Consider the following 20,638-nt stretch of genomic DNA (forward strand, 5'->3'; position numbering starts at 1 on the left):
TGCGGTGGCTGGCGAATGTGTGAGGCACGCGGCAGGACGATAAATCAGCGGGTCGCTGCACATGGCTCGCGTGGTTGTCACCACTTCACCAAGTGCAAGCCGGGGCCAGACGATCATTTATTTACACCATCAGTCTGAAAACTTGTAAATGTGTCTGTGGGTTTGCACGTCCATTGTTGCAGAAGGGGGAGAAAGAAAAAGGAAAAAAAAAGCCAAAGTCAAAACAAATGTCTTCAGTTCGGAAAACAGCGAGAGAGGCAGAGCATCGCGTGGTCAGTGATCTGTGATTAGACCGGCCCGCTCGGGTCCTCGGCCTACAAGTCCGCAATCAGGGCAGACAACCCTCGGGTCTCACTGAAGCTCTTCAGGAGAAGGATCTGATTGGATGGCAGCGGCTGTGCCAAAAGCATTGATCAACTTTCAGGAAACAGAAGACAGGAGAATCGAGAATCGACCAACGCCGACGGTTCCGTTTCATCGCAGAGGAGGCTCACGCCACAACTGCCCGACTGCGACGTCGGCTCGTCCCGCGGTCATCGATCATTTGAACCACTTGCCTCGGTTCAGATTCATTCGGCCTTGATTTCCTTTTCATTTTTCATTTTTCATTTTTTTTCCTTTTCAAAGGTCGAGTCTTGACGGTGGGCCCGCGCGCGCGAGCAGAGCGGTCACAGTCACGAAGTGATCGCCGTTCCCGTAAACATGACACAGAGCAGTGTGGAGCCTCCAAATCAAAGCGGCTCCGCAGAATTAGCCAACACTAACAGTCACATTCCATCGCCACCTTGCTTTTTTCCATGACAGGACAGAGGGAACCTGCATGCATGTGAACACGGTTGGGTGTTCACTGTTGAAGGGAATCTGAAAAAAAAAAGAGGATGTATCATTCACACGTTTTGGCCATCTTTCAGTCAATGCCTACGTTTCCCCCCCTGTGATGCCGCGGCCAGCGGGTCACGACCCCGTCAGTGTAAACCAAAGCAGATGTCAGACGAAGGGAGGGGCCCGGTGTGACATAACGGAGGTGCTCTGCCGCGGGGCCGCCGGTGATGCGGCCGCCGAGCCCACTTGTTTCCGCGGAGTCATGACATCAAAGCAGGGGGGTTCGAGGGAATATCACGAAACGCTCGACACAAACCACCTGAGCGGCATGATTAACAATCGGGAAGACAGGCAGTAAGTAATTAGGGCCTCGCGGAAGAGGAGGAACATTTCATTCTTGTGTGTCAGACCCAGGGTCTCACGGAGAGACCTTCAGATAACAGCGGGGAGGGAAAACACACACGCACACACACACACACACACGCACACGCACGCACACGCAGACAAAGGGGGAAGAAGAAGGCAAAAAAGAGGCCACAGACATGGACAGACCAACAGACACGGGGGAGTCTCTATGTTTATGACCCCGCACTCCCACCTAGACCACGTCGACGCACACACGTACAGCACAGGCGGAATCGTGCACACGCGCCGCGGACCACACACTGCCGAGCAGATCTGTTTAAAAGCCAGGAGCTGTGTTTATCATTCCCTACATCCTGCTTGTGAGCAAGCAATGTTTTGTCCCCCCCCGTGTTTTCTGTATGCATATGTGTATATACCGTAGGACATGACACATGCGTAGCTTTTTCATTTCAGCCTGAGGGTGATGATTTAAAATGAATTTAATCTTCTGAATCCAACGGCATGTTAGAATGATGAAAACGAATTGAAGTTGGATTGAATTCTCAGACTCTCCTCCTGCTCTCTCTCTCTCTGTCCCTCACCTGTCCCACGGCACCTCTCCTTCATCTTTCCCCTTCTTCTTTTTTTACTCTCCCCCCTCCCTCCAACTTCAGTCCTACAGTTAAGACTTCAGCAGAGGAGGACACGAGAGCAGCTGGCAGACCAAGGCATCATGCCTCGTGAGTAGCACCTCCCAACACTGAGCTGCCGCACACGCAGGCGCACTCACTCACACACACTCACACACACACACACACACACACACACACACACACACAGGCACAGGGAAGCAGGACGAACAAGAAAGGGGACATGACACCTTGGTTTCACTTAGTAAAAAGAAGAAGGTGAAAGCTTAGTTCTACAAAAGAACCAAACTTTTCCCTCTACCGGGAAGTGATTTCCCCCGGCAGAAAACTTGCCGGTCCAATCACAACCGATTACATGATAATGGGCGGGGTCTATACCACGACGCAGAGGGAAGCGACTTCAACGAACAACCAAGGCTCATGAACTAGCACGTGACTAAGATTCTCTGATATTTTCCGATTTCTGCCACCATCACTCGTTGACGTCAACAGACATTCCGAGAGGTCCCAGACTAATACGCATTTGAGTATTAGTCTGGCTGATGTCTGAATGTTCCGCTTCCACCCAAAGACAATGAGAGTCAATGGAAATTTGTTCATGGCTCCTGAAAAAACTAGAACTAGAATGCCATTCAGTGCTGAGGCCCAACAGTCACAGACTCATAGTTGTCAGTCCCCTAGATATGCTTGGATCCAAGCATCCAGTTCCACCCGGTGGATGTAGGCTCAATATTCGCTCTCTTTTTACTCTGTGTTTGGTCTCCACCATCTCCTCAAGGAAAACTGCTTTCGCTGCCAAATTCTCCTCCACGTTCACAAACTAGTCACTATCTTTGTCTGCCTGGTGTGTGGTGCTGGGCAGGTAGTGGACAGTGAGTTTAGTAGAGCTTTTGTCACTAAAATGATGATGATGACGATGTTGACGATGATGATGATGATGATGATGATAATGATGATGATGATGATGAGAGCCGAGAGACTGAACCAAAACCTTAAAGTTGTGGTTTAGGTGATATTTCTGGGTAATTTGTTCCATAGCTGATGTAAATATATTGTCTTAGTGCAGCTTTGAATGTGCAAATAATGTAACCAACCACTGAGTGGACAAACAAACAGACAGTTTTGTCATGTCATTCAGCACCATAACGATCGTATAGACGTGTGTTGACAGTGCTGCAGAACAACATGAATGTGAAGGTTCAAACGTCCTGCCCAGTGTGGGAATTGTGAGCAGTTATTCCCTTTTCAGTTTTGCCCTTTAATCGCAGGTCCCCTTGGCTCAATCAGCATTACTTTGCAAATCTTGGAAGGCAGCCTCACTTTCCCCCCAAGTTTCACATGAATCGGATCATTGAGTCGGACGTATCGCATGACATGTAAAAGAATCCGACGTGTGATTGTCTTCTTGCAGTTTAGAATTGAAAAAACGATAAACTCCAGTGCCAGCTGCTTGTAAAGGAGCAAGGGAGGAAGAGAGAGGAAGAAGGATGCAGATTGAGGGTAGGATAGAGTGTTGCTGATCATTTCGCTGAACTTTAACCCCGAATCAGTGAAATCAGCTGCTGCGGTGTGTCTTTGGCGTCAAAGTTGCGGTGGAAACCCTGCACCTGAACCGTCTCCCACGCTTTGTAGAGTCAACGCCAGGCTACAGCAAAAAGGTAAAGGGAGAAAGGAAAACAAAACGAGACGATGGACGCCCTGCAGAGGAGCAGCTCCAGAAAAGCAGGCGACGGAGAAATCCACAGGGTAGTGACGGGTGAAGAGGTGGCGGGTATACGCGCCCTTGCAGGCAGCGAGACAGGCGGCCAAGCGGCTGCAGCCAGCGAGTAGGCAGACAGGTCGGTGAGTGACCGCCGAGGAATGCTCTCGAGCTGGAGGAGCCTCTCGGTCTCAGGAGAAACAAGAGTGCTCGGCCAGATTTACATAGAATGTACCTGTTTACAGCACCGCGGCTGCCGAGGCCTGCATCAAAGCAGGGGCGCACAACAAGGCGAGAGCACGAGCTGTTGCTTTCATGAAGGCCGAGGGTTCTTGTTGTTCGTGTGTCACACAAGACAATAGGGATGGCGCCGCGTGGACCCCGTCCGCACGGAGCGTACTCTTCAATCCGCGCCGTTGCTGCGATCCATGTCCCCGCGCGTCTTCTTCAGGTCAAGGTGGAGACTGCCGACGTGCCGCCCCAGTGCCGCGAATGTTCAAATGTCCGCGAGACGGCAGAGCGCTCCGTTTGTTTGGCGCGAGACGTCACGCAGCAGACGGCCACTTATAAACTGAGATCTTATCGGTTCCTCATACTTTAAAGCAGCGCTGCGTCGTCTTGGCAATCAACGGGGCAGTGAGTGATGCCAGGGAAGAATTCCTTTTTTTCTTTTTTTTTTGGGAGGGGGGGGGGTTGTCATTTGTAAGAACAAACAAGGGGACTGGGGACGTGGACTGCAGGCCAGGGATTTGTCGAATGATATCTCTGGCACCGTTTGCCATTTCACAGAGGCTCCAGCCTCCAGATAAACTTGCTTGGTAAGTGCCCGGGGGAACGGAATCCAGAGGCCCGACGAGGCCCTATCAGTTTCTGGGAGTCTGTCACAGATAAGGCGGCAAAGGTGAAACGCGATTGGCCAGCGCCTTTTTTAAAAAAAAAAAAAAAAAAAAAGGAACTTTCAATTGGCTGTTTATCTCGTGATTGCAGGCGGTGGCGCAGATGGAACGGCGCGGTTGGAAAAGACTTACTAGTAGTATTTGCCGGTGCACACTTTTTCTTACACCCGCACACTTGGTGTCTTATCGCTCTCCCAAACACCGTCTGTCCCCCCAGCCCTTCGCGTCTACTTGCCCCCCGACGCAGCATCCTCTCCCCTGTGCTGCCGTGGCCGCGATCCCTCAGATACTGGCGCGCTCCGCCTGGCTGTGTTATTCCTGCTGGGGGAGATGGACACGGCACAGGGTCTGTGTATATATTACCCTCTGAACATCTGGTGTTTATTAGGCTATTCAAGAATCCGCCCCAGCCTCTCAGGCCTGACTGGCGTGTGGCCTGCATAGGAGCACACTGTCTGCCTGCCGGCCGCGGGTCTGACTCTGGCGCGCGCGCACACACACACACACACACACACACACTCGCGTACGATCTAATATTTCCTCATAAAGATAATGGGGCCGTAGCTGCAGGTTTACGGTGCTTCTCCCTGTGCGCTCTCTTGTGCATAAAAACACCCCATTCTCATCTCCACGACAGGAGTCCTTTAATCCTGAGTGGATGGAAACACAAAGGGAATTATTCCGGGGCCTAATGCACTATACGTCTTGCCTCTTAGCGTGGTGTTTACATTCGACAGATACAGTCAGCAGGTACACGTACTGCGGTCGGTTTAAAGTGCGGGTATGTTTTTAGAACGGCCGCGGAGTGTTTAAACGTCCGTGAGCCGGCCTCAAGACTCGCCGGGTCGCCTTACATTACGCCAGCGCCGCCGCGCTCGGAACACGTCTTCAGGCACTTTGAGTCGCGTCGTCGGCTTAAGCACACGCGAAGCCCCCGCGTGTCTCCGCTGTGTCAAATCGGGCCTTGAATCAGGCCCCGCCGCTGACAGGCGAGGCGGGAGGGCGCTTCCGGGGGAAGCGGCTCAGCAGCCCGGTTCTGAACAGAAGATGAGGTCATCCCGCGGGGCTGGCAGCTGGCACTTCCCCTCCGAGGAAGGACACTGGATCCGCGGCTTCAGCCGCTGCCCTGCCACCTGTGTGGCCTTCGCTGCCTTGAGGTCTTTTTCCCTTTTTGTTTTGCTACACGGCTCAAGAGCTCTCCTCCGCTCCTCTCCTCATTTATCCTGAGTATCGTCTCCTTTCTTTTCTTCCCCTGTTTCCTTTCCTTCATCTGCCGCCCTCCCTGCAGCCCTGGTTTCTTCAAGTCTGGAGACTTTCTTTCTTCTGTTCCTTAGATCCAACATTCCTATTTCAATCCCCGTTTCTTTAAATGTTTTCACTTTCTTTCCTTCTTTCCTTCTTTCCTTCTTCCTCCATTGTGATTCACAGCCCTTTTCCACTTTAAACCCAACGTCTGCCTCCTTTACTTCTTCCCCTCTCCCCTGCCCTTCTGTGATTTTCATCACATCACTCTTTACTATCATTCATTTGTTTATTTCCGTTCTTCTTCTCTCTTATCTCATTTTGCCTCCATTATACCTCCCAAATATTGTTCTTTCAAATTTTCCATCCATTCATTTTCTACCCGCTTGTCATAAACCAAAAGACACCCCCCCCTCCCTTCTCATCCCTTTATCACATCTCTCAACTCTTTCTTCTTAGTTTTTCTCGACTCAGCCAAGTCGGATCTTTCCTTCATCCGTTCGTTCGTTCGTTCCCATTTCCCACCTCGACTTTCCTCCCTTGCTCCTTCAGTATTTTCAACCTTTCTTTCCTCTTTTCGAATCATCCGCTCCGTGTATCTATCTGATTGACCTCCCTCCCTCCCAGAGTCATGGCGAGAGAGAGATGTCAAATATGAAGGAGACATCCAGCCAAATATTTGCGGTATCATGGAGATTAAGAAAAGCCTAATGTTGGAGATTAATCTCAACTTAATTTTGAGGTTGAAATTATTGTTTTTTGAATTTCTTACGAGGCATTACATTTCCAGGCCGTTTTTCATCGGCAGTAATACTCTACCTGACTTGTCCAGCTCAAAAACCAGCATCGCTCCTTTTCACTCTGGCACCGTGTCCTGTTTCATCCCTCAGAAATATCCCACCAAAATCATATTTGACCAAATAAGTGCTGTTGCTCTTTCTCGCGCTCATATAATCAAACGAGCGCTCTTTCCCCGCTGCTCGGCAGTCAGTCCTGTGAGTGCTGCAGATGGATGGTAGGCCGGGCCAGGTTTCGCTCCGGCCCTGATTATTTGTTCTGGATTTGCCGGAGACAGATTGTGGAAGGTTGAAAATCTCACCTGCTGCGAGCGCTTTAATTACAGCCACCGCATTTATTTTTGCAGCGCTCAAGGTGTCTGACTGCGCTGGTAGCGGAGCGTCTGGACAGATATGACAACTAATCCAAAACAGAAGTAGTGATGATTGACGGCTGAGAGGAGCCGCGGGAATGGTTTTATTCTACAGCAGCTGGCTGGAGCAAGTGCATAAATGAACACAACAATGGCACATGTGACTTAAAAGATCAGATGGAGAAGAGAAAGTCCTCAACAGACGGGACTTTAGATATACGGTGTATGGAAAGATGAGCTTGATTTTACGAGGATGACTCAAGAGGAGGATATTAATAAGCGACTTCAGTCAAAATGTTAAGTTTGAAAATGCATTTATAAGACACTATATATATAGAGAATTCAATCTTCATGTTTAAGTGTTGCACAGCATCAATGTTACCAAAGTTTAGAATACAGTAAATGAAACATTTGTGTGAATTGATCATCCAGTACAGTTTATCTGAGTATTTGAATTCTTTCCCAAAGTAAAGGAAACCATTCCATGTTTCACATTTCTTTATTTCATTGTAAAAAAAAAAATACTACAACAAAAAGAAATATTCCACACTCACAGATTCACGATGTACCTAAAGCATCCAGGGCCATAACTGTTTGTTAAAAATTTGACCAGAAACCGAATTTGAAGGTGGGGAATATGAATTTAATCCTTTGGACGTTTGTTCTGTAAAAATGTTGTTTTGATCCAATGACCTCAGCAGCAGGGATCAGTCACTGTCGGCCATTCTAGTGACTTTTTGATGAAATGCAGCTACTGTGCCTTGTGATGTCTGTCAGGCAATTTAGGCACGGCGGATTTACACTACACACATTTTCGCCTGGTAAAATTGACTCTTGCACCGAGCAAAAAGCCGACAGAACAGGACAGATTTTATGACAACGTGGTCAGCAGGCCAACATCAACGGTGTTATTATCAGTCCCTGCTAACGTCCATTCACTTGCGCGGACCACTTCAACACTGACCTCTCTGCAAAGTGAATGAACCGAACATCCGGTCTGAGTGCAGCCACGACGTATTTCAGGATTAGGATTAGGGCCACGTGTGTCAAATCCAATGGATTAGCTGTAACTTTCCAATTTTCACAAAACTTCAAAACAGGTAGAGATCAGCAATTTGTCAGCGAATGCTCCCCGGCGCTGTTACATTGTTCTGTAGTGCACTGTATTATTACAAATGATACAATGTAAGGTAGCAACTTCGACTGACACATTGATGTTGTGGAGTCAAAATGAACGAGAAGAATAAAACTGCGTGAGTATGAAACGCTCTTTAGTTGAACTGTGAAGGTCAGAATGCAGTGTGCTCAGTCGCCCGTGCGAGCTGTGTTTTCCCTGGTGTTGTGCCGCGTCGCTGACGTCGTGGTCCCGCTGTGTGTGTGTGTGTGTGTGTGTGTGTGTGTGTGTTTGTGTGTGTCGCGCAGACCCGGCCTCGGCCGGCTCCTCTGTGGAGGCCCAGCTCAGGCTAAAGCGAGCCCGGCTCGCCGAGGAGCTGAATGAGAAGCTGGCCCTCAGGCCGGGGCCCCTGGAGCTGGTCCACAAGAATATCATTCCCCTCGACTCTGGCGACACAGTGACAGGTATCAGTAGAGAGACGCCGCTGCGTGGTTCTAACACACCATTAACACCCGCTGCGCCTCGTGCTGCGTGACTCCACGTGTGTGTGTGTGTGTGTGTGTGTGTGTGTTCGCTTGGAGGTCAGGTTTAGCCATAGAGGGTTTGTTTTAAGGTAAAAGGAGAGCATGTGTGTGTGTGTGTGTGTGTGTGTGTGTTAAAAAACTACTGTTCACTCACTAAATTGGAGATTGTAATCCACTCAAACACGCGTGCACTTTAGTGACTGCGCTGCCGACCCCTCATCATTTTGTCAAACGAGCACCGGTCTAAAGTATGAAAGTTGAGTGTATGAACGGCGTGTTACTGCGGCGGAGGGACACGACGTTCACGGACGTTCCCATTCATCCTGCGAATTGGCGTATAAAAGGGCCAGTGCAGACGAAGGTGCGACCGATTTTCCGGCCCGTGTCAAGTTTCGCTACTGCCTTTCTGGTGATGTAATGAAACCATCAAAAGTCACAAGGACAAAAGACATAACTGGGCACAATGATAATAATTTTTCCAGCTGGGATTTGAGCTTCCTCGCCCGTTTGTAATGGGTTTACAGGTTGTAAGTAGATTCAGGTTGGATGGACCACTTGATCCCTTTACTTAAAGCAAAGTCAGCAAACCTATGTAAACAAGGGGATGTTTCTCAACCTGGCAACCCATGTTTGTCGTGTTTATCATTCATCTGCTCTGTTACCAATATTGATAATCAATCAGTCACAACTTTAAACCGCCTTTGAATTGGATGTGACGCGGTGATTTCTGTCGTTGTCACGTCACGTGAATTGAACTTATTGGCAGTCCAAAAGATATATTTTATATATATATAATATTACATTTCTCGTCATCAGTCTGGATCGGCGAAAAATGTTAGGGCACTGAGAGGGCACGACTACTGTACGAATGTGGGTTGTGCTTTTGGGGAGCTCTCCCCCACTGTGCTTGATTTAAGGGTAATGCGCAGCATGCACGCCTGGACGCCATTGATTTAGTGCTGCATGAAGCGCCGGGGCTTTCGGCCGTCCCGCTGCGTCGCCCTGACCTCGCAGTGTTTGTCTTCCCGTGCCCTTCATGCTCCTCACGCTCTCCATAGCATTTCTTGGCAGCGCAGCCGGTGTTCCCTGAGACTGGTGTTTTAGCGGCTTTATGTTTGCCCCCTTGAGCTTCCCGTAAACATGTTGCGCAGAGGGGCCTGCGGGCTGCAGTCGGCGGGGTTTTACGCGACCTCTGCGGGAGGAGGGGAGCGCCATTTATTGAGAGCAACAGCAGCTGTATTTGGGCCCACCCTTCTTCTTTAGAAGTGCAGAGTGGACGTGTGTTTGAGCTTGAGTGCGCCCTTGTGTGTGTGTGTGTGTGTGTGTGTGTGCGTGTGTGTGTGGGCGTACCTGTGTGTATGTTTGTACCCATCTTCCTCCCCTGTTCTGTCTCTGCTTCGAACAGGCCTCTGCGGCCACAGTGAGCCACCTACAGAGCATCGTGACGGCACCAGGCTGTTGCGTTCCCCTCGCCTGCAGCATTAACCCCTCACCTTGAGGCTCTGTATCCCCTTGCACAATCGCTCCCGGCGATTGTTTCGACCTCTGCGCGGTGGTGTCGGACAACTATGCGACCCGCGCTGTCACTTCGGAACCAGCCACTTGAAAAGAGGAAATGTACGCGGCGCGCGGATTTCCTGCAATTCTGCCACCTCAATCTCCCGGTGACATCAAATTGGACACGTCGCGTACTGGACTGTGTGTAGCAGAGCAAGACTGGCAACTTCTGGCAACAGGAGCCTGTCAGTGTGTGTGTGTGTGTGTGTGTGTGTGTGTGTGTGTGAGAGCCTGCAGAGAGGGAAGAAGTTAAAATACGAACAGGTGGGAGGAAGTGGCATTTAGGACAATGCAGTGCACTGGTGTGTGTGTTAAGCTCTGTCAGTGTGTGTGTGTGTGTGTGTGTGTGTGTGTTTGTGTGTATTGTGGGGTCAGTGAGTTGCACAGAAAGAGCCTGGTGCTGTGATTGAAACCAGGGTCTGTTCCTGGCTGTCACATGTTTGGATACAAAAAGAGAATCTTATACCCCAGCACACACACACACACACACACACACACTCCAACCTTTACCACCCCCCCTCCCCCCCGGCGCTGTCCCTTCAGCTGCGTTAGATAGCCGCTCTCAGCTCCTCCAATGAAAGCTGCGTTCGCTATCAGCCCGGCCAATCGGGAGCGTGGCGGAGGTAAAGTGGGGGTGTCAGTCTCTCGCTCGCGCAGCGTAACACCTCCGTCCTGAGTGTGGTACGAGGTGTCAGTGACAGGGGACATACATTGTACACAACCAGCGGCGGTTTTGCAATTGTGCATCTCAGCTGCTTGTGAACAAACATGAGCAATCCCCTATTTCCCATTCATTGATTTTTTTTTTTTGAATACTGTAACTCAAAAAGACATGCATTCAAGAAATACATTATGATGTCGTTTTCTTGATCAAGACCTTACACCTTATGATTCATGCCGTCTTTGCAACAAATGTCACTGGCCGCTGTGGCCTTTACTTTAACTGTGGCAGCAGCAGCTGGACAGTAGGAGACCAACGAAAATGAAGAAGAAATTAGCCGAATTACTTGCGAGAGACAACAGCAGTGATCGGTTAAATCGATGGGAACCCCACTGTCTTTGCCAGAGTCCATCAGGTGGCTGCCGTCCTCGTTTCCGGCTCACTCTACTTACTCGTCCTGTACACGGCCTTCAACCAGAGCCACAACTGGGGTACGAGCATCTGTCACTAATTCACGTCAGGAGAAGGACACTTGCACACACTCCCGGGGAGCATCCCTCCGATCACCGCACGACCGTCTCCAAAAGCATGCTTTGTGTGATCCACCCCCACCCTCCTCACCTCCTCTGCGTCTCTGTCCGTCTGCCTCTCTTCCAGTAAACCATGGCAAGTTCCCCAAGCAGGAGGACTCGTACGCGTTCGAGGAGGACAGCAGCAGCGAGAGTCTGTCCCCAGAGCAGCACCACAGTGACGAGTCGCAGGGCTCAGCCTGCCCTTCGTCCGAGGCCGTGGGCAGCGCGCCCTCCTCCTCGTCCTCCCCTGCCCTCACCAGCCCGCGACAGGTAAGAACGCACAATGATGAATTCCGGCGCTCGTGTCACTTTGAAACGTCGGTCAAAGACACAAACCATGGTGTCGCCGCGCACCGAATGTCATCGAGAAGAAATCAGTTGTGCGGGTGAAGCAAGGAGATTCTATGCCATCGAAATACATCAAATTCGAGACGGTGAAATCACTATTCAGTGTATACCGTGATCTGTTTAGCGTCGTTTGGCACGAGGCGTTTGTTTCGCCGGGACATTATGAAATCAACCCGATGGATAAACCTGTGGGAGTGAAACTCAGTTCCTAAAAAGAGCAGTTTACTAAATCCATATGCATAACAAAGCGAGAGCATACTGTAAAATAGTAGGGAACAGCACTCTCAATATGCACATTAGTTGTATCTTCCTTGTATTCTTCATACGCAGTTGGAGCTGAACAAGGAGTCGTTCATAATGTATTGTTAGAATTCACAAAAGATGTGCTATTCCTGTGCCTGTGTTGTTCACTTCTCTCCCAGCTTTTGTGGTTTTGTATTATCTTATCTATATGACTTGACAGAATCAAATATCTTGTTTTCTATCTGTGGACAGGGCGGTGCAACCAGAGACCCACCTGACCAAAGCCACGATGAAGGGCTGTCCGGTGCCAACAACAGCCTGGCTACTCCTCCCATACCTGTTCCTGCTATTGTCAAGGTCAGTCCCCTCTCGAAACAGCAGCGAGCTTGTCCGGACCTAAAAACATTTGCACTGGCCCAGTGCCGTCGGCGCCGCATGCTCACACGGTCTCGCCCCTCTTCTCCCTCTGCACAGTCCAAGACGTCAGACAAGAACCGACACAAGAAACCCAAAGATGTGAAGCCCAAAGTGAAGAAGCTCAAGTACCACCAGTACATTCCCCCGGACCAGAAGGCGGAGAAGTCCCCTCCGCCCATGGACTCGGCCTACGCCCGACTCCTGCAGCAGCAGCAGCTCTTCCTGCAGCTGCAGATCCTGAGCCAGCAGAAACACTCGCACGCACACCCGCAGCAGCCGCAGCCGCCGCAGCAGCACGCACACACTCCGCAGGCCCCGGCCCAGCAGAGGCAGCCCGCGTTCAGCTACCAGCCTCACCCAACAGCCCAGCCCCATAAGTAAGTCCCACTCGCTCGAGGGCAAAGTGATGAGAAGAAAAAAAAATCGATCTTGACTCAAGGTTCGCTCAAAAGCTTTTTCCGGAGCTTTCGACTCGTCGCCACCGGTGCAGGGAGCTTGCCGAGGGCCGCGCTCAGATCACAATGACGTCGACTGCGGGGCAACTGGGCAAAAATTGCATTTACTGATGGAGACCGTGTGACGCTCTAGAAAGAGCTTGTGTGAGGACCCTTGAGTCAAGATGAGTTTGTCAAACGACTGTTGTCAAGGTAACGTTGTGAACTTTCGCAACCAAAGTAAACAACATTGAAGTACGACTAAGGTGTTTATGATACCACTTCTTTTTTTTTTTACTATGAAGCATTGATACTTTAAAACTAATGGCTTTAATTAATGATTTTCTGATGCTTCGTGGATCAGTAATGGGCAGAATTCATGGCTTATTAGACAGAACTATTCATATTTATAGTAAATATGAATAGTTCTGTCTATGTCTATGATATGATAATTATAATTAATATTATAATGATAAATAATAAGGGGCCGATACAACCATCCCTCATGTCTTGAGATGTAAACGTTGAATCTGCATTAACTGATGTTGACCACATGGGGGCAGCAGAAACACGCTGCAGACACAACACTGACACCCATATGACTTATTATTTTTCGGTAAACATTATAATTAATTTGGAGTCATGATGCTGCATGTTTTGCTCCCTTTTAGCTCTGTCGTCCAAGTCCTGAGAAAAAATGTGTCTCTTTAGTTGCAAAAGGCTCCACTGTGTTAACCAGTTAGTCCCCGGTGCCAGACTGACGTTGTACAGTGTTTTTTTTTTATTTTATTATACTGAAAAACTGGATACAACACAGATGGCCGTAAAACGAAAGCAGTGAGCTGAAAGACACACTCCGGAGCGCAGGGTTTCTTTAAAAAGGTTCAGATGGGTTGTCAACGCAAACCACGAAATGTATGTAGAAATAACAATTCTAACAGCTTTACTGAGTTGGTGAATTGATTTGTATGACATACACTCTGCAGGCCTTTTGAGAATGTGGTTGAGATGGCATATTGACTGTTCCACTTCGACTGTGTCATTCTAGAGGATCCAGTGAGCAGATATCAGCCTGTGGCTCCAGTGGCCCGTCCAGCACAGTCAACAGTAACTCCTCCTCTCCGGTCAAGAGCACATATGCCAACCAAAGTAACATCTCACCAGTCAAACCTGGGCCCCTGCCAGCCAATCTAGATGACCTGAAAGTAGGCGTTGATGGAAATGAAATTCAGTTGCCCAATCTGGACGTTGAAAGAAATCTAATCCCATCCGTATATTTTTCTTTGTCTCTTTGAGGTTTCGGAGCTCAGGCAGCACCTGCGCATTCGCGGCATGCCAGTCTCCGGTACGAAGACCGCCCTCATAGAGCGACTCCGGCCCTTCAAGGACTCCCACGCCGGCTCCTCGCCCTCAGGCTCCTCCGACATCACCACGGTGACCTTCCCTGTCACACCCACCGGGTCCCTGTCCTCCTACCAGTCCCCGTCTTCCTCCAGTGCCCTGTCTCAGGGAGGCTACTACCCTTACCCCAGCACCTCATCCACCCCGCCCATCTCCCCGGCCTCGTCGGAGCTCTCCCTCAGCGGCTCGCTCCCGGACAGCTTCAGCGACGTGCCCATGTCCTCGCCGACACAGTTCGCCCTGCAGCCGTCCCCGGCCCAGCTCGGCATGGAGGACGGCCTGGGAGGGGTCAACCCGGCCAGTGCAGGCCAGGAAGGTGGATTCATGGATGGCCTGGATGCTGAAAAGGATAAAATGCTGGTGGAAAAGCAGAAGGTGATTGAGGAGCTGACGTGGAAGCTGCACCAGGAGCAGAGACAGGTGGGTGTCAATCGGTGTATCGGGGCTACAAAGGTTCCACATTCAAATGACAATAACATGCAAAGATGAAACATAAAAAAAAGAAAAATTAAGTTAGAAACAGCTTTTGAAAGCAGTAGTTTGAATGGCTAAATTAATATTCCATAATTCATATAGTGTGACATCATGGAATCTGTCAGTGAGGTACTGTAACTGTAGCTCCAAAGCATAATCGAAAACAGTCCCTCTACTTCTTCTGATCTACCATTGGATGTGTGCTTGGAACAAATGAAAACACATTTTGCCACGCTGTTGTTTTGCTTGTAAAGATGTCACACATATCATTTCACAAGGCATTGCCATGTTCCCCTTTGTGACCATGCTTGTCAGGTGGAAGAGCTGAAGATGCAGCTCCACAAGAGGAAACGCTGCTACGGAGCGACACAGGACACCGTCCCTCCTCCATCTCACCCCTCCATGCACCACCAGCACACTCCCGCCATGATGGGACAGCCCTTCTTCGGGGTGACCATAAAGCAGGAGCCCATGTCCCTGTCCTCCAGCTGCCCTCTGTCCTCTCCCAAGCAGCTCAAGAGCCCTTCTGGCAGCTGCATGGAAGATATGGGGCAATGCAACGCTGCCGTCTCAAATCTGGGGGGCCCCGTTGGGCCACAATGCATGGACACAGCCGCTTCCTCTGGCAGCCCCTCCGCCATGTCCGCTTTCATCAGTGCACAGTGCTCACCGCAAGACTCTCCCAATGGGAAGCCCTCCAGTAGTCCCCAACCACCGTCTCCCAATAACCCCTACCTGCTCTCCCCACCTCCGCTGGGGAGGGACAGCTGCGGTCACCTCTTCACCACGGGCAACACCAGAGTGCGCAGCATGCAGGTACCAATCGCCATCCAAGACTGATCAGTGGAGGAGCGAGCAAATTCATCCTCTATGCAATTATGCTGGAGCAGCAGTGTTGCCTGACAACAAACAGCCCAATCCGAGTTGAAAAAAACAACATTTTTGTATATGTATTTGTAATACAAGCATGCAACTTAGTTAAAGTAAATATTCCACATTTATTATTTACCAGAAAATCAATGTAACATGCATGTAAGTAATGACTGTCTGTGGTGCTGAGAAGGAGCCTCTGCCCGTTATGCTTAGGGTCTCTTCATTAGCACAATTATAAAAGGCAAACCCCACATCACTGTACAGTAATAAAAAAAAAAAAATCTCCGCCAGTTCTTTTGAATTAAATATAAAGGGCAAAATTGATTGATTAGTCACTAGAAAAAATGCCAAATCATCCGGATCAAATAAAAAGGCAGCCAAATTGGGTGAGGAAACTTGGCGCAGCTTAAGCTGAACGCTAACGTGACGTTAGACTTGATGGTGCTGGATTGAAAAGAAGGGGATAATCATAATTATGTAACAAATTTCAAAAATATTTCAGTCTGGGTCAGAATGGTGGGTCTGCCATTGTTGAGTTTTTACCTTGACCTTATGGTTAGCCTCCCAATTGTGAGTCAGGTGACATACCCTCTGCTACACAGCAAAATAACTGTGACCACAGCATATGTCAGCGTGGCCTTCATGTAAACTCTCTCTCTTGTGTCCCATTTGATCGTTGGCTAACTCCAGATCCAGCAGAAGTGTGGTGGCCCGGCGGCGAACTGTTCCTACACCTCTGACCAAAGAGGCCTTCAGGCGGACTTTCCCAACTCGGTTGACTGCGGCCTCAACCACAGCAGCTCAGCCAAGGCCGGCAGCCAGAATGTGCCGCCAAAGGTAAATGGCATGTCTACCTCAAGTGGCTTTGCAGCGGCGTCACGTTGGTGACCGCTGTCCGGATCACCTCGCATTCACGCGGCCGCGTTTTTCTCTTTTCCATTAATTTGTGATCTGTCTGACTCCATATGATTGTCCTTGGTTCGTGAGGTTCATTGTCCCTCTTGTCATATCTCCACTCTTTGAAGAGTTCATCCGTTTCCATTGCATATTCCTTCACATCGGTGGCTCCTTCACAAGAACACAACGCCCCAAAAAAAGAAAAACGTTCAATATGATGGGATTATTTGAACAAGACGGCCTTATTTATAAATTGTTTTCTCTTTTTTTAAACTGAAATACGCTGATTTTTTGGTGAGCTCCCCTGTTCTCATTGGAGGGCTAATGTCACTTTTCACCTATTTCTCATATAGATGTCAGTATTGCCCTCTCCTCGCCATGTTGGCCAAAAAAGCCAGGTCGCTTCCCCTGCCTTCAGTAGCTCAGATTCAGATGCATCTGACTTAAGACAGCCCCCATGCTATGAGGATGCAGTGAAGCAGGTAAACTCAAATCCGTGATAAAATTCACTAGATAATGGCTGGCCAAAGATTTTTATTTTACCTATCGGCGTTGCTGTAACTCCACTTTTTCTCCTGTCTTCCTCTTTACTTGTCTCTCAAAGTACGTCACCTCTGTTGCACCCATTTCATTCATCCGTTTGCTTTGTTTACGGCACTAACTTTTCACCCTTTATCAAGTTTGACGCACACTGGTGTTTTGGTTGCATAAAAGAAAATTTGGCAGCAGATGTAACGCTTATTAGTTGCATTAAACAAGTTTTACAGTCCAACCAATACATTGAGCGGGCTGAGATTTTAGCGTATTACTGAATATCAGCAGCGAAACAAAAATGTCAAGTGTATGTTTGAAAAGCGTTTCCACCATTAATTTTTTCCATGAAAGCAATAGTTACATTTTTAGACTGTAAAATATCCTGTACAGGACATATCTCATCTCAGAATAGAAGAAAAAAATGGAAGAAACTGCTTCTAACAGTTGTTAATGTTATGAGTTTATTGCAAAAGATATTGGTCAATAAATTGTTATTAGATAACATATAGATTGGTCTATATTTTTGTTATTAAATCAAAAGAGCATTTAATAGCTACCTGGTCAAAATATCTCGCCCTTAATTAAAAGATACTTAGCACTTCAATTGTCTCCCAAAATAGACAAACTCTATTCTGCAAGTCTGAGTAAACTGCTTAAAAGCTTGCATCCCATGTGAAATCCTTGAATGCATAACTGGATTCAATTTCAACTGGTAAAACATTGTTCAGGCGATAAAAGGAATTTCTTTTTTTACAGCAACTGACCAGAAGTCAACAGATGGATGAACTTTTGGATGTGCTCATAGAGAGTGGAGGTAAGGTGAAGTCCATCGAATAGTCACCACGGTAGCAAACTGCAGCTGGCACTGCGAATGCATGTCACTGTAAAAGTCTATATGTAAATCAACCAAGTGCACTGGCTTTAAAATGCCACCTTTCAGTCAGAGTCTTAGCGCTCACATTGGTTTCAGATCCCACTGCCTGCTGTGATCCTCCCTCCTCTCCTCTTTCTCTTGAAGAGATGCCAGCTAACGCCAGGGAAGAGAGGGAGAGGTCCTCTGTAACCAAAGTTGTGCCTCACGTTACTGTGTCCCCAGGGTATCCCGGCCTACTCGTCCCGAGGTGCCACCGTCACTATGAGCACCTGTACCCCGCCCAGCCCCCCTACGGCCACTCGGCCAACCACATCACCGAGAGCCACTTGGAGACTCTGCTGGGGAGTCCGGCCGGCCGGGGCGGGGAGCTGGCCCTTCTTAAAATGGCTACGGAGGACGGGGGCCTGGACGACGAAGGATACCGAGAGGGCGAAGGGTACGGCAGCCCCCACAACCACCACCGCCACCCTCACCACCCCCCACAGGAGAAGCTTGTGCCCAACAGAGATCAGATGGACACGCCTCTGTCGCCCATCTGTGCCAAGGTGTCCGCCTTCCCCGAGGTGCAGGGGATGGTCAGCGAGACGCCGTGGGAGACGATGGAGTGGCTGGACCTGATGCCACCCAGCTCAGCCAGTGTCCCTCCGCCCAGTGGCCCCAGCATCTTTAACTCAGAGTTCCTGGATGACACAGACATTAACTTGAACTCGGCTATGGACCTCCCCCTAGAGCACTGGTGAGAGCAACAGCTCACGTGTGCTGGCGGACGAAAAAGCAAAGCCATTAGCCGTCACACACAAGACACCAGCTTAAGGGTATCTGTGTGGAGCGCTGATATCAGCTCAGAGCATACCAAAGAACAATCGAATTCAGCAAGTACTAGAATTTGCTTCTTGTTATAATACAGTGGGATGAGTAGACCATTAGCCTACAGCCAAAGATTGAGGGCTCAGTCAGAAGTTGAACTACATAATTATATTTTTGACCTGTTTTCTCAATTTCCTCGAAAATGAGATTCGTACGCTGTTGTCAGACCCAGAATCCAAAGACAAGATGCTTTTTGACATGATCGCTCCCCTTTTTGGACGCGATGTGCACAACTGCCAAGAAGGTATCACAGTGGGCACATGAAGGATTTTTCTAGATAATTGGGGGGAGTATGATTACAGTGCTTTATACCAACACTTTCTGCAATATCAGTGTTATGCCACCTAGACTTGAAGACACATTTTGACAATCATTGTATACTTTCTGAGTCTATGTTTGTATTACTGGAAAAAAAAAAATGCAAGGAATTACAAGGTGAATTAGATCGCTCGGTACGGCCATTTTGTAAATATCATAACTATCTGCACTGACAAGTTGACATCTGCATATTTTGTCAGCGGTGTGGAAAAAAGGATACAAACCACAAATCAAGTGTATGTTATTAATTCCTTATTTGATGTAAATATGACCAAAAGAAAATCTCACTGTGCACCTCTAGCTTTATACACATTTGTCACTGTTTGCTTGAATGTAGTATTTGTGTAGAAGTGTTTGTCATTCCTTTGAAGGTCCATTTTTTTTTATACAAGTTTCTTTTCACTATTTGGCCTATTTATCCACAGGACAACATGATGGAGAGAAATGAATGTCTTTGAAAACCTTTGGTCTTATCGCTTTAATCGGCAGACAAACTGTGCCTTATTTGCAACGGCTTTTTATTATATCATTTTTATACCTATTTCCCCTTTACAAATTTATATTCCCTGAAAACCATTGACAGATATTATTTTTATTATTATTGAAAGCTCCAACATAAGTCAGTTTTATTTTAGCTGCAAAATCCAAAGAATGTTAATGAAAAATACAACTTCATCTCTATTTTAAAGTACCTTTTTTTTTTTTTTTTAAATCACCCTTTCTATCTCCAGACCAATCACAGTTATTTATTTTGTGTTTTTATATTTATGCTACCTGTATTTATACTGGCATTCCTTTCTAATAGATCGGGGTTCTTTTACGATTTACCGGAAATCTCCAGTGCTACCAAACTGACCACAGGCGATTTTCTCCGTAAACCGACTCTCTTAAAAAATGTGATGCAAAGCCAAGGAACCACTTTGAAAAGCCATGCTTCCTGAAAAACACTTTTTTCCTTAAAGACTCATGTGAAGCAGAAAATGCCCATTATTAGCACTTGTGAATAGGAAAATGTAATATATTCAGACCTTTACTGTGAATACTGCATATAACACAGCACGAACATGTACCCGGGGGGGGGGGGGGGGGCTAAACACACAGTAGTTATTCAAATCACCTTAGTTAAACCTTAGTTCTGGTCAGTAATTGTCTATTTTTCACACGTGTAAAAGAACATGTAGTCAGTTTTACATTTTGAGATGTACACTTATGAGGCTGGGGTGAGTCTTCTCATCTAACTCTCCGCAAAGAAAAGTGAACTAGCGTCGTTTCCCAGAATGTCACACTATCTAACTGCATACATACATGTCTTTCATTTAGTCATGTCCTCTGTAAACATGGGTCTCACTTTGTGTTCTGTTTTGACCAATTATTGCTTTTTCCTCTGTTACTTGTTAAGTGTTGCACTTATTAAAATGGGTTATATGGTTACCTGTGGGCTTATTAATGCCCACCTTGAGTATAAGACAAAGCTGATTCTCTTCCTGTTGTAAGAATATCCACTGGCCTTTAAAAAAAAAAAATTTTTTTTTATCTGGGTTCATTTCACAATAATTTTCCCTAATCAACCAAATAAAAAGACACGTCTGACAGAAGCTTCCATGTTGCTTGGCCACTGACTTGCTTTAATATTGTAAAAGCAAATTGCCTGCATCTCTGTATACTACAGAAAGAAAAGCAATAAACTTATCACAGCAAAAATCATTTCTGCAGTTTTCTTTCATTC

At 47.9% G+C, this 20,638-nt stretch overlaps 1 protein-coding gene across 10 annotated transcripts in view; it reads left to right on the forward strand.

Moving 5' to 3' along the window:
- Nucleotides 1–20,616, forward strand: part of myocd (myocardin) — a 106,422-nt gene extending 85,806 nt beyond the window's left edge. For 3 of the 10 annotated variants that reach the window (XM_035611614.2, XM_035611615.2, XM_035611617.2), the window contains 12 exons: nucleotides 1,842–1,907; nucleotides 8,227–8,382; nucleotides 11,318–11,502; nucleotides 12,076–12,180; nucleotides 12,298–12,617; nucleotides 13,723–13,879; nucleotides 13,971–14,495; nucleotides 14,865–15,365; nucleotides 16,113–16,259; nucleotides 16,673–16,801; nucleotides 17,610–17,667; nucleotides 17,872–20,616. In XM_035611614.2, coding sequence (XP_035467507.2) covers nucleotides 1,842–1,907; nucleotides 8,227–8,382; nucleotides 11,318–11,502; nucleotides 12,076–12,180; nucleotides 12,298–12,617; nucleotides 13,723–13,879; nucleotides 13,971–14,495; nucleotides 14,865–15,365; nucleotides 16,113–16,259; nucleotides 16,673–16,801; nucleotides 17,610–17,667; nucleotides 17,872–18,467 — 2,945 coding nt within the window. In that variant the 3' untranslated portion in view covers nucleotides 18,468–20,616. The remainder of the gene's footprint in view (nucleotides 1–1,841; nucleotides 1,908–8,226; nucleotides 8,383–11,317; nucleotides 11,503–12,075; nucleotides 12,181–12,297; nucleotides 12,618–13,722; nucleotides 13,880–13,970; nucleotides 14,496–14,864; nucleotides 15,366–16,112; nucleotides 16,260–16,672; nucleotides 16,802–17,609; nucleotides 17,668–17,871) is intronic. The other 7 variants (XM_035611620.2, XM_035611623.2, XM_035611622.2 and 4 more) reach the window with 5 other exon arrangements.
- Nucleotides 20,617–20,638: the final 22 nt, after the last annotated feature.

This window comes from Scophthalmus maximus, chromosome 16 (genome assembly GCF_022379125.1).
Source record: "Scophthalmus maximus strain ysfricsl-2021 chromosome 16, ASM2237912v1, whole genome shotgun sequence".
In the NCBI taxonomy this organism is placed as follows: domain Eukaryota; kingdom Metazoa; phylum Chordata; class Actinopteri; order Pleuronectiformes; family Scophthalmidae; genus Scophthalmus; species Scophthalmus maximus.